Source organism: Crocuta crocuta, unplaced genomic scaffold (assembly GCF_008692635.1).
Source record: "Crocuta crocuta isolate KB4526 unplaced genomic scaffold, BGI_CrCroc_1.0 scaffold41, whole genome shotgun sequence".
NCBI lineage: Eukaryota > Metazoa > Chordata > Mammalia > Carnivora > Hyaenidae > Crocuta > Crocuta crocuta.
The window spans coordinates 13,887,590-13,902,954 of NW_027529428.1; the positions used below are offsets into that span (position 1 = coordinate 13,887,590).

Here is a 15,365-nt window from a genome sequence, read left to right on the forward strand (position 1 = left end):
TTCTCTGGTAGCTCATTATTAATATATAGGAACACAAATGATTTCTGTATGTTAATTTTGTATCCTACTACTTTGCCAAATTCATTTATTCTAATAGTGCTTTTCTTTTCCAATTTTTATTTAAATTCTAATTAGTTACCATATAGTGTAATATTGGTTTCAGGAGAAGAATTTAGTGATTGACATACAACACCCAGTGCTTATCATAAGTGCACTCATTAATACCCATCCCCCACGTAACCCCCCTCCCACCCACCTCCCTCCATCAACCCTCAGTTTGTTCTCTATATTATGGTTTGCTTCCCTCTCTCTCTTTTTCCCTTTCCCAGATGTCCATCCATTTTGTTTCTGAAATTCCACACCTTCTAATAGTTTTTTGCTGGAGTGTTTAGGCTTTTCTATATATAGTATCGTGTCCTCCATAAATAGTGACAGTTTTACTGTTTCCTTTCCAACTTGGACACCTTTTCTTTCTTTTTCTTCAGTATCTACTCGGGCCACGACTTGCACTGCTGTGTTAAATAAAAGTGCTGAGAGGAGGCATCCTTGCCTTGTTCCTACTCTTAGGGGAAGTGCTCTCAGTTTTTCACCAATGGTGTTAGCTGTGGGTTTTTTGTATTTGGTCTCTTTTATGTTGAGGTATGTTCCCTCAACATCTACTTTGCTAAGAAACTTTATCATAAATGGCTGTTGAATTTTGTTAGATGTGTTTTTGGTGTCTTATTGATAGAAATTTTATCCTTCATTGTTACTAGGGCATATTACATTGCTTTGTGGATTTGAACCATCCTGCATCTGAAAGTATATCCCCCCTGATTGTGGCATGTGATCTTTTCATGCATTGTTGAACTCGGTTTGCTAGTATTTTGCTGAGAATTTTTGCATCTGTGTTCTTTATGTATATTGACCTTTTAGTATCAGGGTAATGCTGGCCTTGTAAAGTGAGTTTGAAAACATTCCTTTTTCAATTGTTGGACTAAGTTGAGAAAGGATAGGTTATAACTGTTAAGTGGTAGAATTTACTGGTGAAGCTTTCTGGCTCTGGACTTTGCTTTATGGCTTTTTAAATTACTGATTCAATTTTATTATTGTGTTTATTCAGATTTTTTATTTCTTCTTAACTGAGGCTTCTTAGAAGGTGGTTTCTAGACATTGATCCATTTTTTTTTGGCTTATAATCATGGTAGTTCATGGTAGTTACTCGTGATGCTTTGTCTTTCTGATTCTATTCAAGACCTCGTTTTCTATTAATGAGTCTTGGGTACAAGTTTATTAATTTTGGTTATCATTTCAAACTTCTAGTTCATTGATGTTTTCTCTTTTTTAGTCTCAATTTCATTTATTTCCTCTCTGAGTTATAGTATTTCCTTTCTTCCATTAACTTTGGGCTTCCTTTTTCTAGTTCTATTAGAAGTTTCTTGGGATTTTTGTTTCCTGAGGTAGGCTTGTATTGCTGTGAACGTCCCTGCTTTTGTTGCATACACAGACTTAGGACAATTGTGTTTGCATTTGTGCAAGAGCCTTTTTCATTTTCTTTTTGATTTATTTGTTGACCCATTGGTTGTTTGGTAGAGAGTTGTGTGGTATCCATATGTTTGTTTTCTTCCAGTTTCCATTTTGTGAGTCGTTTGTAGCTTCATAATGCTGTAGTTAAAAAGAAGATGCTTTACACGATTTCATTCTTCTTAGATGTACTGGGAATTGTTCTTTGGTCCAACATGTTATCAGTACTGGATAATGTCATATGTGCCCTTGAGAAGAATGTATCGTCGGCAATGTTTGGTTGGAATGTTCTCTGCACACCTGTGAACTTCATCTGATCTCTGTCATTTAAAGCCATCGACTGATTTAAGTGAGATAATGAACTCCTCTACTTTTATCATATTACTGACATTTTCTTCCTTTATATCCTTTAATATTTGTTTCATGTATTTAAGTCTTCCTATATTGGGTACATAAATATTTATGAAAGTTATATCTCCTTCTCGGATTGGCCTTTGTTTTAAGTCATGATATAAAGCTTCTTCCCTCTTGCCTGATACAAGTGTTGCTGCTGCTGCAGGTTTCGATTTGTGTGGAATTTATTTTTTTTTTTTCCATCACTTTACTTTCAGTCTGTGTGTGTTTCGACCTGAAGTGAGTCTCTTATACACAGGTCTTGCTTTTTCTTATCCAATCATTCACCCCATGTTGACTGGCATATTTAGCCCATTTATATTTAAAGCAATTATTAATAGCTGTGTACTCACTGCCATTTTGTTTGTTGCTTGCCGGAATTCTTATGGTTTCTTTCTTCTTTTGGTCTCTTCCTCTGTGGTTTCATGACATCCTTAGTCCTCTTTTTTTTGTATATTTACTGGAGGTTTTAGCTTTGTTTTATCAGGAGGATTTACTTATAACAGTTTACATTTAGTCTATTTTAAGTTAATAACAACTTAAGTTTTAACATATTCCAAAACTCTACCTTTTTACTATCCTCACCCCAACCCCCACGTTTTAGGTTTTTAAGGTCACGTTTTCCATCTCTCTATTTTGTGTACATACTTGTATATCTCAACTAATTATTGTAGTTATAATTACTCTTACTACTTTTGTCTTTAACCTTCTATACTAACTTTACAAGTGATCTGTTCACTACTGTATACTTCCCTTTACCAGTGAGATTTATTGTTTCGTAGGCGTTGTTACTAGCACCCTTTGTTTTTAGCTTGAAAAGTCCCTTAAACAAGCCTAACACGAAGTGTTAGAGCTTGATGAACTTTAGCTTTTGCTTGCCTGGGACACATTTTTCTCTCTCCAATTCTGAATGATAAACTTGCCAGGTAGAGTGTTCTTGGTTGGCCTTTTGTTTGAGCACTTTGCATGCATCTGTTTGTCCTTCTGGCATAGGAAGTTTCTGCGGACAAATCTGATCATCTTCTGGGGTTTCCCCTAGCACGTGTCCAGCTGGTCCAGTTCTGTTTTATTCCATCTTCTTTGGAACTCCCCTCGTGAAGTTTTCACTTATTTATTCATTTAGAGTGAGCACGAGGGAGAGAGGATGTTAAGCAGGCTCCACGCCCAGCACGGACCCCAGCCCAGGGCTTTTGGTCTCACAGACCATGAGACATGGCCCGGACTGAAGTGAAGAGTTGGATGCTTAACCAGCTGAGCCACCCAGGCGGCCCAGCTCTGTGACTTTTATTGGGTACTTGTTTCTCTCTTCTGTCTCCTTGTGGAAGTCCTCACTATGTCCATCCATTCTCCTACCCAGTTCGGTGAGCACTTTTATGGCCATTATTTTCAACTCAGCAGAAAAAGGCCCCAAGAAAATAGAGGTAAGTGATCTACCTAAATTTTTACCTTCCTCTTTCGTTCAGAACACTCTACCTCTGTCTCTTCATTTTCCTGGAGTCTGGGTTGGTTTTGGTGCATTTGTTAAACCACAGCTTCTCTCAGTCTTGAGGGCATCACCTCTTGGTGAGGATGAAACTTACTCAACCCTGATCTCCCTCTTGGTGCTCTCTCCCCCCTTTGTGATACTCTAAGCAGCCTGTTGTATTTTCACTGGCTCCCAGTGGTTAAGGTTGCACCAAGGACCTGTCATGGTCTCACAGGGGAGGATTTCCGTGAGCATCACGGTTCAGGCTGCTCAGATGCCAGACCCTCAGGCAGCAACTTAGAAGGTTTGCCAGCGTCTGGAGCGCTGGGTCATAGGCTAAGCCTGCTGCCCGCCGGAGCCGGGCCCTGGGGCCGGCCGACATAAAAACCAGGGCACCACATGTGTGTGGAGGTGGCCCTTTGGGATCTCCTGGCTCGCTCTGGAGGGTGGCAGAGGAAGGGCTCAAAGCTCATGCCTGCCCTACAGGGTGCGGTGCACGGATCCCTGCCTGGCTTTCGATAGATGGGTGTTTAACTAGAGGCCTGCACCTGAGACTGCATCTGTCTTTCACTAACAGACTGGGGTTCTTGGACTCTTGCCTTTTGCTGTGCCCTGAGGGGGTGGGAGATGCCAAAATTGGGGCAGAGGAGGGTAGCAGCGCCTTTCCAGGAGCTACTGGCGTGAGGGAAAGAGAAAGTGCGTGATGCCTCCATCCTCAGAGCGCACCCCTGCAGGCCTTTATAGAAGGGCGTCAAGTGAGGCGTCTGGCCCTCAGGGTGAGGTTTCCATAGAACAAATCATCCCTTTTCACTTAAAGTCTGCGTGCCTCTCCATCGTTGCCTCTGTCCTGGGGCACGACACCCCCTTGGAGCCTTGTGGGGTTTTGGGGTGTGAGACCCACTGGTTTTCAAAGTTAGATGTTTTATGGACTCCTCTCTCAGCTGTCTGAAGAGCTGGGGCGCCCAATGTGGGGTATACACCCTTTTCTCCTCAGGCACCATCCCCAGGTTTTGAGTTAACCTGCTGATCGGGGGTCATCACCGCAGCGGTGGGGCTGATGGTGAGAAGGTGCTGTAGTTGTTTCCTCGTTTGGCTGAGGTGTGAAAGTCACTTAGCTAGTTTTGGGGGTTTTTTCCCCACTCTGAAGAAATTGTTCTATATCTAGCCGTAGATTCAGTGTGTCCTCAGCAGGTGAGTTCAGAATCTTCCTGCATCGCCATTTTGAACCAGGACCACCCCCATGGCTAATCCAGGATTCTCTCTCCTGCTGAAGGTCAGCTGATTAGCAACATTAAACCCTTATGCGCAGATGTAACATTCTGGGGATTAGGACAGGGACATCTACAAAGGGCTGTATTCTGCCTGCTGCCCTTGATAAAGGACAGTTTTCAAGGGTCGATAATGGTGGTATCACAAAGCCATTGTAGTGCCCATCTGATAGCCCAGTCTTCTAGTCTAGTTTTGCACCGCGGCCTGTCCGGTGGGTTTTTTTGGAAGTACATGTTGACTGACACACAAAATCTGGTAGCTTTAGAGTATCTTGCACTCTAAAGAAACACCTTCTCACCTTACCGCCAGTCTTCTGCCCTTTCACACCTCGCATGGGTCTTCTGTACTGCGGATGTCAGGAAGGGCTCCACCTATAGAGACAAAGACATCTCATGTCTTCTGTTCATTTCTGAAACCTTTTAGGGGCACCTGGGTGGCTCAAGCTCAGAAACTGGAACCTGCTGTGGATTCTGTGTCTCCCTCTCTCTCAAAAAAAAGTTTTTAGAGGGAGCATACCTGGGTGGCTCAGTCAGCTAATAAGCATGAGACTTCAGCTCATGTCATGATCTCAACAGTTTGTGGGTTCCAGCCCTGCCTCGGGCTCTGTGCTGACAGCTTGGAGCCTGCATCTCTCTCTCTCTGTCAAAAATAAACATTAAAAAAGTTACACAAATTTTTAGAGGTTTTTTAGAGGAACTTCATTTATTTATGGATTTCTCTTAATAGGCTGACCTTTGCACCCCCTCCCCGCCCTGTCTTTTCCTAAATTACTCCACCCAAAACAACAGAGCCACACCTCATAGCTCATTATGCAGCAGACGTTTGGGCACAGGGGAGAGAAGCCTTGACTAGAACACTATTTATTTCCGGTACTTGATTTGCTGGCCTTTGCTGCATTCGGGTGGAGGACATATTTTGGAACTACAGTTCGAAGCAGCTCCGATCTCTTCTCTGTGGTTAGCCTGTGCTCCCAGGGAAGAGTTCAGTTTTGTAAATGTTTCGGTGGGTTCCTCCACTTCACACAACAAGTCTGAAAAACTCCCATCCGGGGGGTCTTGGTGGTTCAGTCGGTTAAGTGTCCGACTTTTAAATAAACTTTTCTTTCTTTTTTTTTAAAGAAAAACTTTCATCTGTAAGTTTCCTTCTGGGGCTGTAATTCCCTCCATGACAGTATCTATTTCCAGGTGCCTTTAGGCCCAATAAACCTGATATTCTGGGATAACTGGTTTGAAGGAGTGATTCCACACCCACAGTGACTTCACATCGAACCCTAAACGTGGTATCTGTGGATGCCAGGGGACGCATACGCACCTGCCGCTGCGGTGCTGCACTCGCCCGTGTCTTTATTCCTGTCCTCGGAACAGCCCTGCAAGGGGAGAGGGATGCCATGTATTGAAGGTTCATTTAGCAGAATACTGGTAGAAATTTATACCAGGTGGGATCTATGTTCCCCATAGCCCCCATCAGTTCTGCCAAACCTGTCAACAAATAGGTTTACAGCAGCTTTGCTTATAAATTTGCAAAAAAAAAAAAAGCTGGGAACTTCAGCACCCGCCAGTAGAGGGTTAAAGAATTTCTAGCGCACCCTTGAAGTAGAACATTTACAGGCCTTAGAAAGAATTAGGTGGAGGGGCGCCGGGGTGGTTCAGTCAGTTAAGCATCTGACTTCGGCTCAGGTCATGGTCTCAAGGTTCGTGGGTTCAAGCCCCGCGTTGGGCTCTGTGCTGACAGCTCGGAGCCTGCTTCAGATTCTTTGTCTCCCTCTCTCTCGAAAAAAAAAACTTAGAATTAGGCCAACATGTCTATTAATGGATAGAAAAGTCCCACACACATAAAACCGAGTGTGTGTGCATGCGCACATGCTTGACATCTTTATGTAGTTATAAAATGTAAACTGGTTTTTCCAGAAATTGCCACCAGAAAGAGAACAACAAAGAATTACTACAGATGGAGAGAAAGGGAGCATTCACAATCATTTAACTTTTCATTTTCTACCTTTTTGTGCTGTTAAAAAGAAAATGCACATAGTTGAATAATATTAAGTCAACTAGAATTATCTCCATGGTAACACTGGCCTTTAAAAAATTTTTTTAAAAGCTTTACACTTATTTGTACTTTTTCCTACAAAAGCCTCTAGGAGTAGAGAAGGCAGCTCCGTTTATCCTGAGGGAGAGCCCTGTCTGGCCAGTTAGGAGAACAGCATGAGGGCCCAGCCTTCTGTACGACCCCTTTGCTCATGCTGCCTGCCTAGGGTGACCGTGTTAATTTATCCTCCCAACCTAGACAAGTCTGTGAGTGGAAGGGGTTGCTGACAGGACCATGGAGACCAAGCATGAATCGAGAACGTTCCGGGTGCTCCTGGACCAGCTGACTTGTCACGTGCAGCTTGGCACCTTTTTTACTACCTGCGGAAGGACGTCCCCGCGATGGCTCACTGCAGTTTTGTTTTTGTTGCAGCAAAATCTGTCAAGGTGAAAATCAAGCTCAATAAAAAAGACGAGAAAGGCCGGGACAAAGGCAAAGGCAAGAAAAGGCCGAACCGGGGGAAAGCCAAGCCCGTAGTGAGCGATTTCGACAGCGATGAGGAGCAGGAGGAAAATGTAAGTGGGCCGGGCTGTGACGCGGGCCCAGGAGCCCACCCCCCTCCTTCCCTCCTCTGTAACCTTCTTTATTTTCCAGAAATGGAAACATCAAGACCAGGGGAGAGTTCGTTATTCAGGGATGTGAACTAAAGCTGAATGACCTGGGACAAAGAATTCTGGTCTTTGTGTTCAGTGCTGTTTCGTAGTCTTCCAAAACTAGTCACTCCCGTTGCCTCTTCTCCTTCGTCTTCCCGCCACTTACCCACCCGGTAGTTTCCATGGCAGGGTGTTCTTCATGGTGGAAGAATTCAGGAGCATTTATGGAGCCCGGCCCTGAAATAATCACCTTCCCGTGCGATACCACACCTGATGCTTCTCTTACCGGCAACGTATCCCAGAAGCCAGGCCCACGGCTGTGGATGCTTTGCCCCAGGTCACGGCAGCAGACAGCACAACCCCGTCCCTGGATGCGGGCGGCACGTGGCACCGGCGGCAGAAACTGCTGCTGTCGAGCCCGGAGAAGCACCTTCCATGTATTCACTTTCCTCAAGACCTCAGGTTCTCTCGGTCCAGAAAAATAAAATAAGTAACATTTTGGTCTGTTTGCTAGTTTGGTCCGGCTGCAGGGCACCCCCATTTGGGTCTGATGAAACCATCTGAGAATCCTGGAGAATCCCGGCCCCACACCTGGCCTTTGCCCTTGCCTCAGGCTTTGTCAAATACATTTAAAATGCTGTGTTTTCTTTGGAAGACTCACCCCCGAGTAGACCTCAAACGATGGTACTTTCAGCTCTGGTGAATTTTCTAAACCCACAGTGTTAAAAATAATAATCATCAGCCTTGAACTTTCCATGCCACAGTGAAAGAGAACAAGACAGTAGGGCAGAGGGTGGGGCGTCCTTTGGGATTTCCCAGCGGGGGCTCCCCTTTTAGCTTGGATTCCTCGCAGGTGTCTTGCCCATCTTGGCACAGAATGAAGAGACTTGGGTTGACTCTAAAATGTCACTTCTTTTCTACCTTGCCGTGGGATGGTTTGTGACGTCTTCTTCTTAGATGTCATCTCATTCATTTTGTCTTGTTTTCATTTTCAGGAACAGTCAGAAGCAAGCGGGACTGACGATGAGTGATGAGTATGGACCTTTTTTTCCTCGGTAGAGTGGAGCTCCTCCTCCCCTCTCTCATTTCTGCCCAGTGAGTTCATCTGTCCTATGGGCACTGGGTTGTTTTATATCATCTTCATTTAAAAACTAGCTTTAGGATAGTGCCAGACAAACATATGATATCATGGTGTAAAAACACACACACACACACACACACAAATATTTGTAACATATTGTGACCAAATGGGCCTCAAAGATTCAGAGATTAAAACAAGCAAAGCTTTTGATGGAAAATATGTGGGTGGATAGTATATTTCTATGGGTGGGTCTAATTTGGTAACGGTTTGATTGTGCCTGGCTTTACCACCTGTTCAGATGAGAAGATTTTTTTTGTCTTTTTGTAGCACTGATAACCAGGAGAAGCCATTAAAAGCCACTGGTTATTTTATTTTTCATCAGGCAATTTTCAGACTTTTTATTTGTTCGGTATTGGGTTTTTGTTTTTTTTTTACACTGTGGTACATATAAGCAACTTTAATAGGTGATAAGTGTACAGTAGTTAGATTTCACCTGCATAGACATTTTTCCATTTTATGCTCTATGATCTGAAAAAAAATGCTTTTTGAACTGTATAAGATTTATGTCTACTGTAAACATTGCTTAAATTTTTTTTTTTTTTTTTTTTTTCTTTTTCTTTAACAAATAAAAATCNAAAAAGAAAAAGTTCTTTTGAAAACGCTATTGAATATTGCACCCTCTCTAGTGTATTGGATGGCTTCTCTGTCACCCCGACCTCCTATGTTACTGATGTGTATCGTCTCCTCCTCCCTAAAGTGTACTTAATCTTTGCTTTCTTTGCACAATGTCTTTGGTTGCGAGTCATAAGCCTGAGGCAAATAAAATTCCAGTAATTTCCAAGAATGTGGTGGTGGTGCTTTCCTAATAAAGAGACAATTTAGCTCCACAAACACTGCCTCTTGGTTTTTTCTTTGAGTCCTAGGGGATTGTAACCCTGGTGCCTGAGCGAAGGTCTCCTGCAGAGGGCTGGGCAGTCTCTTACTCCAGAGAGCGTGGTTAAATGATTGATTGATTGATAGATAGATAGCCAAGAGAGGCAGTCTCCTGGGATGAACCAGGTTGGTCACAAGGGACAGGAGCCCGTTCGTTGCTTTCGTGACTTTACTCTCCAGCAACGGGAGACATTTGCTGCCATGGACCAAGCCACACCAAGCCCCTGCCCAACCTTTTCTAGTGCCTTACATTCTGTGTGCTAGCCAGAGAATCTGTATGGCAATATAGATTTGCAGTATACTGTGGTATGCAATACATCTCTATTAATCTCTTCTGATTTTTCAAAGACTTCACAGGTGTTCAAGAGAAAAAGCCCAATTCTGTGCATCTATACACTCTCCTACTAAGACTCAACAGTGGTCAGTATTTCATCCCTCTCCCTTTTTTTATTAAACCACTTTGAAAATAAGTCCTAGCCGTCATGACACTTCACCCCTAAGTACTTGAGCACAAAGCCCCAGCGACTCAAGCCATCTCCTGCCTCCCACAATCCCGCACTCATTCCCAAGAGAATGAGCAGTAGCTTCCTAGTATTTCCTGGGTGATCACAGTCCCATTTCCCCCAGCGGTCTCCAAATTGTCTTGCATTTATTTGCTTTTACAAGTTTTCAAAGACCACCAGTGCCTTCTCTCTCAGGGACCTCATTACAACAGGGACCAACATGGAAAAGGTTTCTCTCCTCTCTAATAGGTTGATGAATCAGAACTGCCTTCGGAGAGGGCCGCAGTTCAGAATCACTGACGGCTCCTGCTTGGCATCTTGAAGGAAACCTGACCGTCACAAAGTGCATCCTCCTGAGAAACTCCTTTGTCCCTCTTAAGAGTCCCTCTCCCGTCTGAATTTCCAGCTAGTCCGAGCATTACACAGTGTGCTGAGTTTCCTTCACCCTTTGTTGATAGAGTTTGCTGACCACAATAGGACTGGAGCCTCCCATCTGAGAATCAACTGTATTAGATGTTGTTAATGGTTTGGTTTCAGTTCAAGGAGAAGAGTCTTACTTCCCTGCTGCCATTGCTGTTTCCCATACTTGATGGACAAACTGGAATGTCTTCTCAGCCTCAGAGGCACTGCTGCTCTGACGCCATCCAGACCATTGCCTTTATGGTCCAGATTTCCTGTTGTGGAAGCACATCCTCTCATTCCAACTGCAGCCGGCGGTATGGTGTTCGCCCTGACTCCAGCACAGAGGAGAGGAGGTCCACACAACAGTGCTGGGGCAGTAGGGAGAGTGAGCACGCATTAGCCACAGGGAAGCCATCCTGCACTGGGGTGCTGCTGCCTTTATATCCTCCTCATGACTGTCATTTGGTTCAGCTCAGGGAGCTGAGCCCGTAGGTGGGCTTAGTTCTTTCTAAGGTCTGTGGTTTGCTAGGAATGCAGGAAGGAAGCTAAGAGTATAGGGAAAGGTACTGACTGGATCCCTTAATGGGTTTATTTAATTATAGGAACCTTGTGAAAAAGGCATAGCTGGTGGGGTTTTTTTTTTTTCAATTAATATTTTTTAATGTTTATTTTTGAGAGAGCGAGAGACAGAGCGAGCAGGTAGGGGCAGAGAGTGAGGGAGACACAGAATCTGAAGCAGGCTCTAGGCTCTGGGCTGTCAGCACAGAGCCCGACGTGGGGCTCGAACCCACAAACTGTGAGATCATGACCTGAGCTGAAGTTGGATGCTTAACAGACTGAGCCCCCCAGGCGCCCCAAGAAGGCCTAGTTCTCATTCCTCTTGTACAAGTGAGGGCCATGCAAACAAGAGACTGAGTAGCTGTGGCCAGTGCACCAAAGCTTGTGAGTGAGACTCTGGCTCCTAGGCCCAGTTTTGGGCAGCTTCTCTCCCTGCCTGTCCAGCAAGGGAGACGCGGAACCAGTGTGTTAATAAGCCCCCAGCTCCGACTTGCTCTGCGCCGGCTAACACAGCCAGGCTTACCTTACCCGTCAGGCTTGACTCAGTTCTTAGAATGCCCTGGCTGAAACCCCACTTTGCTCTGAGACCCAGTTTCCTGGGCTGGGCTCCTCTACCACCCTGGCTCTTTCTTCTCAGTGACCAGCCACTCACAAGGGCCGGGACCGTGTCCCTTAGACCCCAGCCGACATGGACCGCGCTACTGCCCTCCAGGTGATTGTGACGCATGCCCCGGTTGAGAAAGCACCACCAGCGCCATCACCTTCTCCGTGTCTATCATTTCCCTCCTGGGAAACAATAGGACGCCACGTGTACCTGGGCTTGATGTACATGACTGGTACAGGTGTCTACATCCATCACCCGATAGCCATTCCAGTAAAATCAACATAAATGAGAATAAGGGAAAAAGCCAAATATTTCCTCCCTCTCTCTCTCTCTCTCTCTGACACAGCTTTTCTGTCCTATATGTGACCAGGAAGCAGTCTTCATTGTGCTCCAATCGAACCTCACCCAGACTGATCAGGTGTAATACTTGGGGAAGTGTTTTGGGTCTGCTTAGCCCAAGGACAGAGACAGAGTCTCTGCTCACGAATAAATGCAGTTCCCATGAAAATTTAATACTAACAGTCAGTCTTCCTATACAGCTATCTGGGAACAATAGCCACATCTATTCCTCCTCTTAAAATTTTCCAAGTAAGAGCTACATTGAGCCACAGAGAGCACAGTCTGTCCCTACTCCTATGTACTGTCCAAGTGTAGGACTCTCAGTGTTTTCAGTCACTTGGGGAGAGACCATCAAAAATGATGAGGCATAGCGTGAGAAGCAATGATGGATAGGTCTAGAATTGCTTAGAGGTATGCGCAGGTGAGCTGTCTTCACCACCGGTGTGGTTTAGGACACTGGACTTAATGGAGAATGGAAGGGGCATGTTCCAAACCACTGAGCCCTTTATGTAAGAAGGTATCTGTTTTCTGCATCACTTTCAGTAAGAATTTTCCAAAGGGATTTTCTAAATTGAATAAGGCAAAACAACTAAGTCAAGAGTATGGGGAAACCAGTTTCCTGTTTATAAACACTGGGTTTTATTATGTACAAGAAAGAAGCCTTTGTGAACCCAAGAAATGTTATGAATCAAGGCTCACTGGGAGATTATAAGCTTCAAAGAGAATGGATGCATGGTCCCTCCACCAAATAGATCTTTAAAATTTTTTGCAAAAGCTTTAATTAAAGTCCAGTATAAAATGGACATGTGCCCACCACAAATAGTGAATACCAAAAAAAGACCCCACCCTAAATTCACCCCCACAAGGCAATCAGCAATAACAGCCTGATGTTCACATAAACACCTAGAATCCTATATACCATCAAAGGTCGGCTCCCCAGCTATCACCAACAGCACCCGTTAATAAGACGAGCTGAATTTATTGCCCGCTGCAGTAAGGGAGAATGCTACCTTGTTGGAGCTTTGGTAGTTTGAAAGGAAAGGTCAAGGTCGGATTTTATTGCAACTTGTTCTCAGGTATGTCTTTCAATGTGGGGAGTTGGTTAGAATTGCATAAAGATGACGCTATCATCATTTAGGATTGGGGGAAGTAGTAAAGCAAGGATTTCGGGTGGAGACTCAAAGGGTCTTAAGGCATGTAGATCAGTTTTGGTGCTTTGTTAAAGAGATAATGGGTCTTTGAGGAAGTTTGTGTAATGAACAATAGTTATTTGCTCGGGCAAGAGTCTCCTTGAATTCTAAGATTGTGCTAATGAAGACCATGTAATTTTCAAGTTTTGTTTTGTTTTTAGAGCACACATGNCAGTGCAAAGCCCAGCATGGGGCTGGATCCCACAACCCTGGGGACCCTGGGATCATGACCTGAGTTGAAATCAAGAGTCAGATTCTCGGGGCGCCTGGGTGGCTTAGTCGGTTAAGCGTCCGACTTTCGCTTAGGTCATGATCTCACAGTTTGTGGGTTCGAGCCCCGCGTCGGGCTCTGTGCTGACTGCCAGCTCAGAGCCTGGAGCCTGTTTCAGTCTGTGACTCCCTCTCTCTCTGGCCCTCCCCTGCTCACACTGTCTCTCTCTCTCCTAGAAATAAATTTTTAAAAATATTTATTAAAAAAAAAATCAGATTCTCAACCACCTGAGCCACCCAGGTGCCCCTAAAGTCATTTTTATAAAGACAGTAAGCAGCAGGGCCTCTGTGTGTATGTGTGTGTAAATGTTTTTTTTAATTCTTATTTTTTTAAGGACCATACTCCTCTCTGCACCGTGCCTTATTTTCTTCCAAGTCAACAGAGATTAAACTCAGTTTAAAAAATTTTTCCTGTAGTATAAGAACATTGTTTTCCTGTTCGTTTTAAAAGGAATGTATGCACATTGTAGAAAACATGCAAAGTAAAGGATGCATGAAGGAGAAAGCACAGATATAGTACCATCCAGAGAGAAGTACTTGTTTCTTGTCTGGCATTCGAGGAGCTGGGACGTCCTCTCTCCCGTTCGCACAAGGAAGAAGCCCAACACACTGAAAGCCAGCAGCTCCTGTTAAATGTGTCCGAGAACCGCAGTCACAGGGCAAACCACTGCTTCTACAGGTGAGGAGAGCAGCAGATGTGGAGAATCACCACTGGCTTCTCTGAGGCCGAAGACCAGAAGCAGCCGAGCAGAACCTAAGCTGTAACCAGTGAATTGCTGGAGGCTCTCTGGACAAGTTTGAGAGTTAAAAACACCAAGGGAGGGGCATCTGGGTGGCTCAGTGGCTTAAGCATCCAACTCCTGACTTCGGCTCAGGTCATCATCTCAGTGTGTGAGTTCAAGCCCCACAGCTATCAATGCAGAGCCTCCTTGGAATTCTCTCTCCCTCTCTGTGCCCCTCCCCAACATATGCTCGCTTGCTCGCTCTCAAATAAATCAACTTAAAGAAAAAAACACCACGAGACCCAGTGTTAGCAGGGCCTCCTCCTCCATGACTTACACTTCCTGCAGCCCATCAGTTTCTCACAGTGAGGATGTGAGAAAAATCCCCTTGGGCTTTGAGCAAAAAGAGGGGGAGGGTAGCTGGGTTTTTTAAATTTGTTTTAATGTCTATTTATTTTTGAGAGAGAGACAGAGACAGAGCATGAACAGAGGAGAGGCAGAAAGAGAGGAGACACAGAATCTGAAGCAGGCTCCAGGTTCCGAGCTGTCAGCACAGAGCCCTGACGTGGGGCTCAAACCCACGAACCGTGAGATCATGACCTGAGCCAAAATCAGACACTTAACCAACTGAGCCACACAGGAACCCCGAAAATAGATCCTTTTAAATATGCCCAGAATATTCTGTTCTTTTTAACAAGGCCTGTTCTCAACAGAAATGATTTTACTGGAGCCTAACCAACGTGGAAGAAGGGAAACACCCAACTCCAGGATAGGCTCGCCCGCCTTCATGCCTCTTGAAGCACAAGAGCTTCTCGTAATCCGAGAAGCACGTGTGAAGGTCACGGCCCCAGGTGCACTAAAAGACAGACTAACGTTGATTTTGTGCCCTGCGACTTTGCTGAATTCATGGATCAGTTCTAGCAGCTTTTGGTGGAGTCTTTGGGTTTTCCATGTCGAGTATCATGTCATCAGTGAAAAGTGAAAGCTTGATGAGTTTGGATCCAAACTTTGCCAGTTTGGATGCCTTTTATTTCATTTTGTTGTCTGATGGCTGAGGCTAGGACTTCCTGCACTGTGTTAAACAACAGTGGTGAGAGTGGACATCCCTGTCATGCTCCTGATCTCAGGGGAAAAGCTCTCCGTTTTTCCGCATTTAGGAGGGTATTAGCTGTGGGCTTTTCTTATGTGGCTTTTATGATGTTAAGGTTTGTTCCTTCTATCCCGACTTCCTTGAGGGTTTTTATTAAGAAAGTATTTTGTCAAATGCTTTTTCTTCATCTATTGACGGGATCATATGGTTCTTATCCTTTCGTCTATTAATGTGATGTATCACATCAATTGATTTGCAAATACTGAACCAGCCCTGCAGCCCAGGAATGAATCCCACTTGATCATGGTGAATAATTCTTTTAATATACTGTTTAATTCGAAGTGCTAGTATCTTGTTGAGAATTT

General features: G+C 44.5%; 1 protein-coding gene and 1 long non-coding RNA gene across 2 annotated transcripts in view; one reads left to right on the forward strand and one right to left on the reverse strand.

Moving 5' to 3' along the window:
• SMARCA2 (SWI/SNF related BAF chromatin remodeling complex subunit ATPase 2) overlaps positions 1-8,993 on the forward strand; it is a 176,602-nt gene extending 167,609 nt beyond the window's left edge. Inside the window, exons 35-36 of the mRNA XM_077759300.1 lie at positions 7,088-7,230; positions 8,304-8,993. Of these exons, the coding sequence (XP_077615426.1) occupies positions 7,088-7,230; positions 8,304-8,339 (179 nt within the window). The 3' untranslated portion in view covers positions 8,340-8,993. The remainder of the gene's footprint in view (positions 1-7,087; positions 7,231-8,303) is intronic.
• Positions 4,930-5,259, reverse strand: LOC144227661 (uncharacterized). The gene is made up of 2 exons (XR_013334003.1): positions 5,147-5,259; positions 4,930-5,001 (listed from the first exon to the last, which is right to left on the reverse strand). It is a non-coding gene; the product is annotated as an uncharacterized LOC144227661 (long non-coding RNA).
• Positions 8,994-15,365: the final 6,372 nt, after the last annotated feature.